This window comes from Struthio camelus, chromosome 11, assembly GCF_040807025.1.
Source record: "Struthio camelus isolate bStrCam1 chromosome 11, bStrCam1.hap1, whole genome shotgun sequence".
Lineage (NCBI taxonomy): Eukaryota > Metazoa > Chordata > Aves > Struthioniformes > Struthionidae > Struthio > Struthio camelus.
In genome coordinates this window covers 14075909-14091636 of record NC_090952.1, presented here as the reverse complement: position 1 = coordinate 14091636, position 15728 = coordinate 14075909, and the positions used below count along the sequence as shown (strand labels likewise).

The 15728-nt window shown below is 41.5% G+C and overlaps 1 protein-coding gene across 6 annotated transcripts in view; it reads left to right on the top strand.

Annotated features, from left to right (window-relative positions):
* Positions 1-15728, top strand: part of AFF2 (ALF transcription elongation factor 2) — a 451682-nt gene that overhangs the window by 403343 nt on the left and 32611 nt on the right. For all 6 annotated transcript variants that reach the window (XM_068957761.1, XM_068957757.1, XM_068957758.1 and 3 more), the window contains exons 10-12: positions 6684-6846; positions 7377-8396; positions 10550-10674. In XM_068957761.1, coding sequence (XP_068813862.1) covers positions 6684-6846; positions 7377-8396; positions 10550-10674 — 1308 coding nt within the window. The remainder of the gene's footprint in view (positions 1-6683; positions 6847-7376; positions 8397-10549; positions 10675-15728) is intronic.

The following is a 15728-nucleotide window of genomic DNA, read 5'->3' as shown; positions in this document are numbered from 1 at the left end:
TTTTTATGGTCTTTAAAGCTGAAAGTATAAAAGGGTTGTATGTATGTGAAGAAAAAATCTGTTTCAGTAACTCTATCAACCTAGTTATAAACAATCTTTGATTAAAACAGTTACTTTTGAACACTATAAAATGGCAATGTGGCTTTTTACATACAACATCTTGTAAATTACCCTCCCCCTCAAAATAAATCAGAGCTCGTATTTGCATTACGGTGTTCAGGATTGATACAGGCTGCCACATCCTGAATGGCATATTATAGAGGGTTGCCTTCTCCGTATGTTTTTACATGACAGAGCCATCTGAAGTGATGTCTTATTCTTGCGCACTAATATTAGCAAAAGTAACAATTTCCACACCTTATTTCATTTCACTGGACCTAGGTGCTGATTAATATTTAAAAAGGGCTTGATACCAGTTTTCAGTTCCTGTGTCAACCTGATCTTGGAAAGTTTAGACTTGAATCCTACCAGCCTGGTGATAAATGATTAAATACTAACCAATGGAAAGACAGTGAACAAATCATTCACAGCAATTGTTTTCTTTAAAATGCAATCTGGTGGCAGTCATATATAAGTGTGAAGATATAGACATGAACAATTCATTATATATAAAAAAAAAAGACAGCTCCTTTTCAAATTAGAGGAGAATATTACTTCCTGATAATGGTGTAAGAATAGAAGAGAAATAAAACTTAGTTATTGAGCAGTTATGGTATTAAATTCTGACACTAAATATTAATCTGCAAGGTGCTGCTCTATTATTATCTACTAGAATAATGAAGCAGCCTTTTGGAACATTTACACAGAATTCAGCCACCCCAGTGACTCCTACTAATGTCCTTCATGTTCATACTGGTATTTTTGTAGAAATGGGCTTTCTGCAGGAGAGATTGGGCTCGATTCTGAAAAGCTGAAGCAGAATAAAGTGTAGTGTGAGGGAGAACAACAGCATCCCCCAAGAATAAGGTTGCAGTGTACCTTTGTAGATACCTTAGCACTCGCACCCTGTTTTTCAGTGCCCTGTGCAATCAGAGCCTTTGTTCTGAAAAATGTACAGTTTAAACAGGCAAGTCAGATAAAGGGTCGGCAACATAATCCCCCTTTTGCTCAGCAGGATCAGATGCACAGAAATATTTCTTCTCAGACACAAAGCAAAATTCATCCAAGTCCCAATCCAGTGCCTTACCAGGAAGACCAACCACTCTCTCTAGTCTGCAGCCATTTTTCCAGTACAGACCTTCCCCTCTCCATATTTCATTTGGTTGAACTTTCCCTACAAATAGACCTGTTCAGTAAAACAGCCTTTGTGCAGCTCGGCTTCTTCCGAAAATACGTTGCCAGCATTGATATACCATTGACTCACTGGTCAGTTCCCATATACGTTTTCCCACTGCCCAGCAGTGCCCTGCTTTCTCAAAGTTTACATTTCGATTTCTGGATAGAGCAATGGAACAAGTGGCCAATTCATCATTACCCTAAAAAGGAAGGGTTGGGATCAATAAGCCTATTGTTGGAGAGCACAGTCAATTTGCCAGATTGTCTTCACAGCAATTAACCTGGCTACATGTAATTAGTGAAAAGTTCAGGCAGCTATCTAAGGACTTGTTATGACTTTTTGTTCTTTGAGGACTTTTACTCTAGTAGTCTGAATTATACATGTATTTTACACATGTATTTACAGAGTAAAAAGTTTATTATTTTTCTTACTAGAGGGTAATGAGTTTTAGTATCTCACATTATCTTTGTTGTAACTACCAGGTTTAATCTTGAAAACCATTTATTGCAATATTAGAGTAAATGATGTGTTGAAAATAATATAATAACAGTCTAGATGACAACAACAACAAAAAATGTGTAAACTGCACATTGGGCCTTCACTTCTCTAGGCAGCACAGTAATCCAGATACATAATAACGCCACGTCTGCTTTAATCGGCATTGGAAAAGGAGTCCATGAGTGACAAAAACAGAAGCGGTGAAGGGAGACACTTAAATTTAAGCAAATCACCCACATCAGTGAGCCGCAGCAAAAGAAAGACTATTGGTGTGTTTGATAAGCTTGATACATTCCCCACGAGGAGCTGTCAGCAGTTGGCTCTGATGCCTGCTCTTGACAGATGCCACACACCTGCAAGCCTCAGCAGCTCTGCACTTCAAACCCTTGAGCTCAAAAGTGCAGAAAACCACTGCCAGATACTGGTGATACTCCTGTTTGTCCCCTCCAAGACATTTCTCATCTTGCACTTTGTGCCCGTGCTGTGCATAGTAACGGTGCTGAGCAGCAAGGGACGAGTGAAGCGTCACGCACTGCAGAAGTGGCAAGAAGGGAGGTAGGTGAACACTGCAGAACGGCTTCTTTCCAGCTTGCTTCCCAATGTGTAGGTCTGCTGTATCCACTTCACTTGCCCAGTACCAGTCAGGCGACCAGAAATGCTAACTTGTCTGCCTGTGGGCAGCTGGAGGCATTACCATGGTGGGCTTTACTGGCAACAGAGATCTAATTCTCCTCCTACTTACAGCAGAGGTGTCACTCAAGTGGCTCCTGTCCTACCCCAGTAGGGGAGAGCCGATGAGGAGGGGTGAGCAGCTGCTCATTCAGCTGGCATGGAGAACGCGGGGCCTTGCTGCTGTCACATGTGTTTTTTTCCTCCCAAATAGCACACATGTGGTCGCTGTTGTGAGTCAGAGCAGATCACGTATGACTACTGTGCAGGACTCAGCTCAGGTGGAGCACGCAGGGTTTGGAAAAAGTGGAGAATAAAATGAAAGACAGGGCCAAACTGATGTTCCCTTAATGGCAGAAAGGCCTTGCAGTTACAGAGTTGACAGACCTGCCCTGAGTATGAGGATGATCATAATACCTCTGATGTTTGTTTTGTGTATTTGGATTGCAGGCTCTTTGGCACAAGGACTGTGTCTCATCATGTATTTACACAGAGCCCAGCACAGCAGGTCACTGGTCTTGGTAGAGGCCTCCCATCCCAAGTGATAATAAGGAACTGGCTTTCTTCTGGACGTTATTTACCCAAATAACACTGTGTTCCATTGTGCAGCATTGTTTTTATTAATTTTTTTTCCCGTTCAAATGAAATAAAAACATTGTCCACCCAAACACTGAGGAACAATATGAGTGCTCATCTCCTGCTGGGAAATAAGAATTCAGAAGTTTCAAATATCAGTGCTTCCTGCCCCCTTTAGTCACTTTGCGGACTTGGGTCTGATGATAAAATGCTTTAAATCCATTTTAAACTTTGTCCGAGCTGGCATTCCTTGCCAGCACCTTAGCAACACAACAAAGCTTGCTTTGAAAGTCTCTTAGAGAGGCAGCCCCCAAATCATGTAGTCGATACTGATGTGAAGAAGTCCCATTTTATTTGTGTAACAGCTGCTTGAATGTGTGTTTGTAGAATTTGTCCCAGAATCTTTGAAAACACGTGATTTAAGCTTAAAGCTGAAGAAGCCTTTGGGAAGAGTGCAAACCAACCAGTTCCTTTTAACTAATAGATGCGTTTTATTTAAGAAAAAAAAGCAGAAGACGACCTATAATCTCTCCATTAAACTCATTTTCTTCTTGGAAGCAAGGATTCTTTCCCATGCACTTGGGTATGAAAGGTCTGTATATTTTCTTTTGCTGAACAGCATTATTAAAAGTTGATTGTGCATGTAACTATATGCAAGATCGCTCTATCTTTAGCTTTGTGAGATGCTAGGAAAGGCATTTCAGGTCTTATCTGACTGTGTTGCAATGCATACAAACAGGGTTACACTCAAACTACGTGATGAAAAGTGAATACTTCTGCTTTAAAAATCTAGTTCAGCAATGGTGTCTGCAGCATGAAACTGCCCGATGTAGCCAAGGCATAATTTTATTATCCCAGATGAAAGACAAATATGACCTCATTGTGTTTTGTATGAAAAACATTATTTTGAGTCTGTCTGGATCCTGCAAGCTTGCTGAGCTGTGTTATTCAGTAATGTTTGGCATATGATAACTTTTCTAAGTCTGGTGTGCAGCAAGAAAGAAAATAAGGCCAGGTTGGAGCTGCTGTCTGTTTGCACAGTTTGTGCTTGCTCTTGGAGCTCTGTGTCAGATGGTTACAGCCTGCTACAGGACAAATCCCATCATTTCATGTGAGCACGGCCTGGCCACGAGGGCAGCTCTCCTCCGGAGTGCCCAAAGGCCAAGGTTGTGGTTAAAGGCTGGAGAAGTCTGGGCCCTTGCTGCGAGGGCATCGGCTCCTCCTTCTCTGAGCCGTTGTAAGAGGTGGTATTCCTTAAATCAGATGGCTTAATGAGAGCAAACTTCCAAGCACTTACAAAAGCATTTTGTTAGGTGGAATAAGGCCTGCTCTCCGGGGGCTGGCATGCGCAGTGGGGCCGAGTCCCCGGCCGCCGCGCTCTCCCAGCGTCCGGGGGGGCAGCTGAGCACCTGGTCCCCTTCGGAGCTGGCTGCCCACGAGGGCGATCGCGGGAAGTGGAGTTTGCACTGAGCAGGAAATATCAAGATTTCAGTGTTCGCTTCCCTGCTATTTGGGGGTGAAAACAGAAAATAGGAATGAGACAGGTGAAGCCCATAGATTTAGGGAAAAAATATTCTGACATTTCCATATTATAGCTGCATTGTTCTGATCATTCCCTGCGTAACAGTTTTTTCAAGGCTGTTTTTCAGTTTGTTTTTTCAGAACCGAAGTGCTGTGTTTTCCAATTCAGTTTAGGAATCCTTGAAGGTTTTTCTCTTTTTTCTTGTTCTTTCTTCCTGCAGATGAGTGTAATGAAATAGGAAAAGTCAGATTTCGTCTATTTTTAGGGTTTTCCATAAAGAAAAAATTAGGATAAAATTGCAAAATAATGAGTTGAGAGTCAAACTGCTCCACAGACACACACACTTTTTCTCCACTGTTCTGTTTCTATTTTATTTATTTTTTGACAATAAAAAGAAGTGAAAAATATATTTCCCTGCACAGTCTTGCACCTCACTAAAAAGGAGGGGGAAAAAAAGAAAAACAAAAGTGGAAAAATGGTTTCTAAACATTGAGACTAAATATGAATTGTAAGATCCATTTTTTAATTCAGCAATGTTTAATTTTCCATAATACTTTAGGAAATTTCCATTTCTTTAAAGCATCCCTTCTTTTGATTTACCTTTTCCTTCCAACTGAAATTTTGCAACTAGCTCCACCAGAGTCAGTTAGTGAAGAACCTCTAGAAGAAGAAGAACAAAAAAGGGTATGCATCTAATGAGCAACACAGTTAGTGATCTGTAGTAGTTACCCAAGTGAGTAATTTTGTTTCATTAATGCACCCTGAAGCACCAAGCTGTTTTGGCGATGGGCGCTGCAGGGCCACTGCGATGCTCAGAGAGATAGTTACGGTACCAACCGCCGCGTAAGGGAAAGTAGGTTTACCAGGAAGGAGGGAGGGAGAAAGCAGCTTAGCATAAGAAGAAATTAAAGAGTGTATATTAGTGTCACAGAAGCCACTGGCAATACTTCTAAAGACTGTAGCAGTGGTCTACCAGGCTCTGTTTTTTTTCTGGCATTTCCAACTTCCAGTTTCTTGGTTAGTGTCTTTTTCAAGAGGGCATTCTGATGTTCGTGGCATTTTGCTTTGAAAGGTGAAGGAGGGCATGTGCATGGCTTATTTGAATGCTTCTTGGAGAAAAGTAGAAAAGCAGATAGCAGCAGTGAAGGCAAAGCAGTGTTATAACTCGGGCTTCTCTTGATGATTCAATGTGGGGCACACACATCATATGATATATTAAGGTGAAGTATTGAATATCCATAAAGGAATACTAGCAAACGGTGTCAATTTTCAAACACTTTGCTTTGTCAGATTCACAAATTTAAAATCAATCATCAAAAAGGCTCTGTATAGATCAGCTGAAGAGACATAAAACCTTATGGCTATCTTCCTGACAAAAAATCTAAAATTAAACATGAGTTTATAGAGAGTCTGACTGGCAACATTCCACAATACTAAAAACAGGGGTTATCCAGCTTCTCAGTTTTGAAATAAATGCCGAGGAAAAACAATGACACACAGTGCTCTGCTAATAAATATGTCTTGGGAGGACAACTGAACACACTGAAAAATAGATTTTGTGGAGAGAGATATTTTTAACATGAACTCGATTTTCTCACTGCATTATCATAAACATGAAAGAAAGAGCAGCTACAAATAAAAAATTCTTGGGCAGTCCCTGGAGGGTTATCAAAAATATGTAGTTTTAGTACACCGCAGTGTAAAAGTATTCATTAAAATAAATTTTTAAAGTGTCCTGTCCACTATGAGTTGCCTGATGTCCTTCCTTTGATCATAAATTATGGATGAACGGGTAGAAAACGAAGAAACCATGTTTCCATTAATAAATTATTTAAATGCGATTGTTAGTTTTTGCAAGCATTGGGCTAATAAGCTCAGGCTTCTGACACTAAAGCATTTCTCATTTGACGACGATGATGATGATTATGTTATTATTAATGCCACGATCAGCGTGTCCCATGAAGCATAAAGCCAGCCAGCTCCTTTGGTCCATACGCAGCAAAGCGGCCCCTTGGGATGGTGTGGAGGGGTTTGCCGTTGAGGAAGGCTGGTGCGAGCGGGATCCGCCAGGTGGCTTTCCCTAAGGGAACCCTTAAGAAAAGAAAGCGCGCGTGCTGAAGCGAAGGGCTCTTCTCCCCGCAGCGGCCTGCCGGTGCCGGCGGCGCACCCCGCCGGCTTGGCCCATTCCAGTGGCGGCTCCGGGAGCTCCAGCGAGTCGGAGAGCAGCTCCGAGTCCGACTCGGACAGCGAGAGCAGCTCCAGCGACAGCGAGTGCAACGAGGAGTCGCGCAGTGCCACGCCGGAGGTAAGGCCGCCCTCGCAGCTCCTCCTCGGCGGGGCTGGGCAGGGAAGCAGCAAAGAGAGCCACCTCCTGCTCCCCTCCAGGAAAATGGTGAAGTTCTGCACTCTGTGGTGCTGTCTGCTTTTTTCTGCCTTTGCAGTTTTACATGTGTGACCCACATAGTCGTTCTAGCTTTTGGAAGAATCCTTCTGGCCTACATTTGAATTGCTTTAAAGAAATATTTAGATTTTTGCCAGTAGCTAGAGAATATTTTATTGACATAGTATTCAGCTGGGACTAAGGAAAGGCAACATGACAAAACTGTGTCTTCAGGGACCAGCTAAACTTTTTAGTTGTATTAAATTTCTCCAGGGCCACATTGTAAACCAGATAAGGAAGCCTAATTAACCATAAATACTCCATAAATACTCCCATAAAACTAGCAGTCACCACTAGTTGACTGAAATAAAAGGGTATGTTAAAAACGTCCTCATTTAAAGGCAAAAGCATTGCTTCTGTCTGAGAATTGTTGCTTGTCGTTCTTCCAACTGCAGCCTGAACCCCCGTCAACAAACAAATGGCAGCTGGATAAATGGCTGAATAAAGTGAACCCCCACAACAAGACCATCATCAACAGCCAGAATGAGACGCACAGCGAGGCCAGCTCTCAGCCGCAGAGCAACCAGCAGACCGAAGGGCAAAGCAAAGGGAAGCTCAACAGCAGCCTGCCCCCGACCGATTCCAAAGACCGGGCGATCCTTAGTCCCATCCGAGAGAAAGCCAAACCCCGGGTTGCCCAGAAAACCCCAGAGGCAAAAAGCTCCAAGCAGAAGTCGCCAGCTCATAATGAGCCAACTTCACAAAGGACTACTGGGAAAAAGCAACCCAAAAAGGTAGAAAGGACTTCCAGTGTAGAAGAGTATAACTGGCCCAAACCAAATAATACCAGCAACACTCCCAAAGAAAAAGACACACAGGAACCCCCTGAGCAGCCAAAGGTTCGAACTAAAGCAGCAGTTGGGAAGACCGCTCCGAGGAAAGAACCACGGACCAGCACAGGGCTCGCTTCTGAGAAGAAAAAGTACAGAGGCCCCAGCAAAGTTGTCCCTAAATCCCGGGAATTCATTGAAACTGATTCATCTACTTCTGACTCAAACACAGACCAGGAGGAGAGCTTGCAGGCTAAGGTACTGCCCGCTTGCAGTGGGCCCGCCAATGGCATCAAAGTGAAGGACTCTGGCAGTAACATCCTCAGCGTAAGTAGTTTAACTAGCAACGGCAGCAACACATCCATTGACCAGACCAGCAATGATTTGGAGGAGCAGCTCTTTTCTCCTATCCCAATAGTACAAAATGAACTTCTGTCCCCACTGAGAGAATATGAAGAACTCAAATCTCTTTGGGTGAAAATAGACCTTAGTTTACTCTCTAGGATACCTGGACAAGAGCCTTTTGAGACCACGTCTGTGAAAAGCGAGCCAAGGGAGGCCAATGTGAAACATAGACGACCGTCTCGAGAGTCCCCTACCCCAGCAGCTGAAAAAACGTCCACAAAATCCAAAAGGAAACACAAGGTAAGTTATTTGCATCACTCAGAGGAAAACAATGAATTTGCGTGTGTCCTCGAGGTCAGAACTGCAGTCAGGTTCCTTGCTGCACCTGCAGCAGGGCTCAGCTGTAGTCACAGCGCTCTAAGGGGCATCATAACACTAAGGCTTTATCGTTTCTACAAGGAACATACAGGTACAAGTACATTACAAATTGACATCAGAAACTATTTAAAGCCAAACTCCATGTATTTTTGAGATTGTAACGTATTTTTTGAGATTTATCTTATGAGCTTTTCCACTGTATTTGCTCACATACCCATTAATTTGCAGTGTTGCGTCATCTGCAGAAGGACTCCCCATGACTAGTGCAGATTATTGAGGTTCAACCATACTCAGAAAATGTGACTGCTCTTTAGAAGGCAGGATTTTATTGTCTGCAGAATTGAGGCATTTTCACCACTGGCTTAGACAGGCGTAGCTTCATTAAAGTCAGTGGAGTGGCGCTTGCTTATGCTCCTGGTGAATTTAGTCTTTATATTGTTTTGTTATATAAACAAATATGATTCATAGAAATATCATTTGCTTAACTAGCTGCTCTCTCTGTGCAGCTACCTGAGAAAGCGAGCATATTTTGACTTGAGGCACTATGTTTTATCATGTATTTTATGTTATTTATGCCCAAGGGTATCCTATCTTGTGGGATATGACAGTGCACTTCAAGCTAAATGTGTTTCCAGAGAAGAAACTGAGGTTTTATATCGTAAATGAATTTTTGTAGTCATTTTTTCCAGCTGAAATGGTTGTGCTCTGGTCTCCCTATGACAAGTCATCATAGCATATTTCTATACCCCAAATTTTATAAATCCTTGTGAATGGGACTTCAGCTGTCAGTTCTAGTGGACGTTTAAACTGTACAAAAATGCTGAGTTAGAGCAGTCCAGGTAAGAGAGACTTAATACAAGACAAAGACAATGCTAGGACAGAGGGTCTACAGAGTCTGTAGCCCCTGCTTACGTGAGTCAGTGCTCCAACTCCTTCCCTCTTGAATTAAGTGAAAATAATAACTTGAGTCAACTCAGCAGGCTTTTATCCAATTTATATTGTAGCTGTACACTAAAGGTCAAAAGGTAAAGAAGGAAGGAAAAAAGAAGGAAAGAAAGTGGAAAGGGATAGGTACATGTCAGTGTTTATGTGTATCTGAAAGTGCACCAGAGTTCATATTAACTATGTGAAAGTGCTTGCTAGGTAACTTAGTGGAGTGTCAGTATGATGGAGTAGGAATCCTGGCTAAAAGAAGAGTATGGTTTTGGTAACTAAACCTGGGCCTTCCAGGAAAAAAAGGGTTATATGAAAATTGGAAACTCAACTTCAATAACTGGGACTGCATCAGAAACTAACAAAAAGAAAGGAATGTCACCCTGAATTTGCACAAACACAAGCTAAGCTCTAAAACAGCCTCTTCGGTTGCTCTATGCAGCTGCATGTATTGATACCTAAGAGGAAACAAGCCAGTTAGGATGACTTCAGGGTACATCAACAGTTAAAACAGGGTAAGAAGAACCTGATTTGGGTGCTAAATCATGCTATTAAAAGATTTATTTTAGCCATCTAGTAGTGGGCCTGAAAGATGATATGGAGGTTCCAGTGACAGAGCAGTAATCAGCTTTGCTTGTGTCATCCAGTTCAGGTGCAGAAGTCATGCATCAGCGAGTCTTTCAAAGCAAATTTTAAAGCAGCTATCTCTGTTACTGACTACCACCGCCTTAGAGTTCACTCCCGTGCCTTTTAGTCCTGTGAGGAATACTTACTTGGGGAAGTTTTCCCATCGACTTCTGTTAAGTCAATGGGTAAAAGCTATTTGCTTGAGTAAGATTTGGTGCTATCAAGTCATTCCGTCTGAATTATTAATTAAATTCCATTGCACTGCAGAAGATAACTGCAGCACGTGAGGCTTTTTGCTTCCTAATTATCTGGCTATGTCACTTATTATATAACTTCATGTCATGTGTTTGGAACACGTTTAGCCCTAATTTCAGGTGACTTTCACTTCTCTTAGATCAGTATTTTAACTGCTGCTACTGTAAAGAAAATACACTGAGATTCCTGAACTCCTCTTAATGACAAGTGAAATTGTGCATAGATACTGAGTCTTTCAAGCTCTACATTTCTCATTAAAGCAGTCTGAAAGCCTGGATACCTTTGTTGAAAGCAAGAAACAGCGCCTGGAGGATCCTTCAGCTTCATGCCTACTCCCACCTTGTATCTCTCCAATACCGAATCACAGATTAACCAGCACTAAAGAGTAAGTTCTTATTTTTTCCCTTAACAATCATAAAGTAGTATTCTACTAATGTCTTGGTTGTAGAGCCAGATGGGAAGGCGTAAGTGACCTGGCATTGCTGTTCCCATCCGTTGGAAAGAGGATCCACATGGTTTTGAATGAACTTCATTCATCCTTCTGATGGGCTACTGGAAATTAGAGTGCCACCACAATCCTGCAGTATTCACCCCCCCCCACCCCATATTTCATCCCTTCAAGGTCCTTTCTTGCCCTCATCATTCTTCATTTTTATGGCCAGAGAATCTTACTAGGAGTGGGCTTTATTTGATTGCCTGGAAATTATTTTTTTAAATTATTTTCTTAAGAGACAATTCTCAGTTTTATTGAAATAAATAGTGGCTTTGCCATTCACTTCAGTGGCCCTTATTCTTTAACTGTGTATACAGCAGTGCCAGGGGTGACCATCTCGATGTTTTAGGCGTACATGCTTTATATTTCAGCAGACATATAATCAAATAGTTTGTGCCTTTCAAAATGTCTTTGAGAGATGGCTATAATGCTTCAGCAAACAGGCGCCACGTAAATAATGATTCTGATTATTATAATCACAAGATTAACATTCTATAAATAACCAAAGAGCCCAATTCCCTTCTGTCATCAATTTTGTGCCTTTACAGTTTTGAGATGAGGCACTTCTTTCTGCTTCACACAAGGACAAACAAAGAATCAGATCCGCAATGTGTTTGTGAAACCATTTCATTTTAATAGTATTTGAATTCAGATAAAGTTCAAAAATAAAATAGTACATGGATTTTAAAATCCATAAATATGGTTATCTTTTTATTTATACTGGTGTAATGACAGAGTAACTTCAGTCCTTGAACTAACCCGTCATTACACCACTGGGAATAAGATCAGAGTTGGAGTCTAGAAAAGGCAGATGATTTGCAAGTTACGGTGTGGTCTGTAACAGGTTGCACATGTAATAAACGTCATGATGGGTGTTGCCTGATTGTCATTCCTAGAAATACAATGAGCAGAGATACATTGCAGAGGGAATCAAGGATTATCCATCCCCAACACCTCTGCAGTCCATTAAAAAAATCTCTCTATTCTTGTCTCCAGCAAGTCCTAAGAAGCCACCCCCAACCTGATGTTTCTTAATTTGGGCTTGTTTTCCAGGTCATTAATTTGATTCCTTAGTGTTTTCAAGGCCTTGGTATTCTCTGTTGAAATGTAATTGTGTCCAACAGTAGTTGTTTCCATATGCTAGCTTTTTGTCTCGTCTGCCTCACGTTGTGAACCAAAAATTTCCTACTTCTTTCCCACTGCCATGATTGAGAATTGGGTCACACCACATTTGCTATTAGTATCTTCTGGCTTCATATTAAACAAATGCAATGTTGTTTGATAATTCAGATCTGCAGCACCCAGTGACACTCAACTGAACATAGATCAACCCATTTCCTGAAGTTTAGGGAGCTGATTGAACTGTGTGATGACGAATTTCTGGAGATCCTATTTTCCACGGGGTTAAGTAGAATTTTAAGGGGAAGAAGAAGAAAGGGGATGCTAAATCTGTGCACTATCCAAACGTGTGGGGGAAAATAACACTTTAGTGGTAAAATGTTAAAAAACTGGCTTTGCCATTTAAACCTCTTTTATCCCAAATCTCAGCATTTTCATTCCGGAGAATTCCTAAGTCTGTACTTGAGGACTTTGAGAAAGGCTGGTGATCCAGCTCCCCAGTGGAAAGATGCTGTTCAGCAGTTAAGAAGTGTTCAACCCCAGGGTGATGTTGTCATTCAGGAGTAACCATAGATCTGTCCAGTTAGAACTTAATCCCAGTGTTGGCAGGCCAAACTCCCCAAGGCAGACTTCCAGTTACTTTAACTAGGCCCTTTGATAGATGTAAGAATTCATCAATGCTTCTTTGACTGAAAGATCGTGATCTCTGGGCCAAAATTTGCAGGCATTCAGCTATCTAAAGGGAATTGGTCACATCTGTGCTTTTGCAGCTCCTAGGTGCCTATCTAGGGTTTAGACATTTAAATGCCTTTCTCTCATAGTCTGCCCCTAAATATATTCACTCAATAAAGCAAGCAAAGATACGCAATTAGTTTTTAAAGAGTTTTTGAAAGGTTACGTGTGTAATATGGGCAATTAGATGCCTAATTTCCACGAGTTTTGTCTATGACTACATGTGCGATTTGGGTATAGACATTTCAGATGGTCAGTTATGAACTGAAAAACCATTTGCACAATAAAATAGCCATTTTATATCATGCAATCAGTCATTACATAAACATCTAGTCATCCCTCTGTTTGTTCTTTCTGCCCCTTCTGTCTGGGACTCTTGCCTTTTCCTAAATGTGCTGTGACATTTAAAATACAATTACTCAAACCATTATCACTTAATTTTTCTTAGTTCTAATATTTCATAACATACTAAGGAATAGATGGTATTATGTTGTGTCCAAATAATTTGTAATAATAATTTGAAACATCCCTATGAGGCCGGATGATTTTTGTCAGCGCAGCTGCCCATTTTGCAGCAGATGATTTTTTATTTGTTTATTTGCTTGCCAGAGCAATTTTGTGAGTATCATTAATTGTATGTACTGATGAAAGCCGTTACTATCTAAATACCTGATTGGTAGACAGAGTCCAGACAGAGCACTATTTGCCGACATTTGGAACTGTGTAACAACACAAACAGTTATTTGCAGGTGCAAACTGTGAGTCTGAATTTCAGACTAGACTCTTGCAAGTGAAACATGCACCAAGTCTAGCAGGCGTGCTAGATGTCTGCCTGAAGCAAACTTTTCGGAGCATTTTTCAAGATTTCCTGTTCACTTTTGTTTGACCTTTAGTTAAAGATGCACCTGTACTTTGCAACGTATCTTTGCTAATCCCTTGGGTAGTTGCAACAGCGTTTGTTAGGGTGTTGTTCACAGCAGAGTTTGCATGCTGCCTCTACGACAATGACTTCAGCTTCGTTCGATTGCTGCCATATAGTCCAAGCTAATGCAAGAGTGACCTTTCCCTGCTAACCCCCTGCAGAAAATCAGATACATCGTCAATGCGCAGCATTTCATTGTGGACAGCAGAGCAGAGGCAGAGCAAAGCCAAGTGATGGGTAGAGACAATGGCTTTGTCTCGCTAATAGGCCAGAGCTACCGCTGCATACCACGAGGAGTGGATAAAGAAAGGGCAAAGAATGGCAGCTTGAAATGTGAGAGTAGAGGAAAAATCCCTCTCCTTTGCACACTGACCTCTTGTTGCTCGCTTGCTTGCTTCCTGCTCTAAAAGAAACCAGGCTGAAAAAAAGCAGATGGGGAGCCTTCTCGTTTCTTGATAATTGGCCTTCTCAGACACAAAGATTAAACCCTGCAGCCACAAGACCATCAGTTCTGCTTGTATTTTTTCCTTGCACTTTTATTGTGTTTCTCCTTAGATTTTAAATATAGTTTAACTAACAGTCATGTCAGCAAATTAAACCATTGAGTCTTGGTAATTATTGCAATAAATTCATTCAAAATTAGCGATTACTGCAATCAAAGACCAGTTTCTTAGCCCATTAACAGCCCAAAGCAAAGTGACAATCTGGTTAACTGCTGGTAACAACCTATTTCATGGAGGTTATTGTTAACATAAATGCTTTAGCATAAATCTGTGGGAGATAACATTGCTAAATAAATTATCAGTTTAATTCCTGTGAAAACTCACAGGATTAAGTGGGCAATTTGAAGAAAAGAGCAGAGTTATAACCATAAAGAGTTGTTGTTGGGTTTTGAATTTGAGTTATGCAGAAAAATAAATCCTCAAGAGCGTTTTCATTTCTGGTGAGGTCTTCCTACCCGCAGAGCAGCTTGTGTGCCAAAGCTGAGCAGCTGCACCTGTATCTTGGTGTGCTCCACCGTATGTTTGAGCCCAAAGGTGAAGTGAACAGGCAAAGTTTTAAGCAGTGCCCAAAAGGCCAGTCAGGTCTCTGAAAGTGATTCCTCCTTTGGAATATATAAAATTTCACCTACTGATTAGACAATAGGCCGCTACTATGGTACTTGCAGCTGCCTTCATTTTTCTCGTGCTGCTCTCTTAATCCCTGCACCTCAAAGTAGCAACTGAGGAATGTCATTGTGGTTGCTGTACGTGTGCCTTAGATTGCCCCATGTCATGATAGACTCCTTGCAACCAAGGATTGGCAGAACTCATGGAAATAGCCAGGGATGGCACACGCGTGTGCCTTCTTTGGCCAGTGCTTACTTTCCTTTGAAGAACTTTCCCCTGCAGACAGTTCTGTGTATTACGGTACTATAACTGGGGTAACTTGTCTGAGATCCCAACTGCCCCATGGTGGTAAGAAGGCTAACCAACAGGTCTTTGGGCAAGAACACTTTGGAGGACGTTTGCAGGACCACATGTGCATAAAATCAGCCTCAGTCTTCTGCAGGAACGGCTGGTCTCCGACCAGGTTGCTTTGCTTTGATCTTCTTCAGGCCCATGTGCTTTCTGAGCACGGCAGCATCCATGCTCTTCCTACTATAAAGCCATATGAACGTTGTGCTGGTTTTATTTCTTCAAGCTGAAGATCTTTAATATCAGAGAATTTCAAATAAGATATTTTTAACACCTCTTCAGTCAAATTAAAAGGGGTTTGAGTAGAAACCTCAAATACAGGGGATTTGTTTGATTTCACTCTGCTGTGATCACAGGTAGGCTGAAATATTTTGTATCACCAAAGGCCCCAAGCAGGGGAATGACCGAAGCAGGTGTAGGTATTGATACGGTTGGTAAAACTGTGCTACAGAGGCCAGACTGCAATTAGTGCTGTTCTATTGAATGTTGCCGGGATGAAGAGTAAAGAAGCTCATGTCGCGTTCTCCTCTTTCACTGGTTACTTCAGGGTATTGCAAATCTATAATTTCTGACACTGACTGAAAGTGACTAGGAGTGAAACATAAATCCTTGTTGACTTAATTTGTTATTGAGATTATAGTCAATAATCTTGAAAAGTAAATGATTGTGTGGTGCAATATTAGTTGTCTAACAAAAGATTAAAATTCAGGTAATCT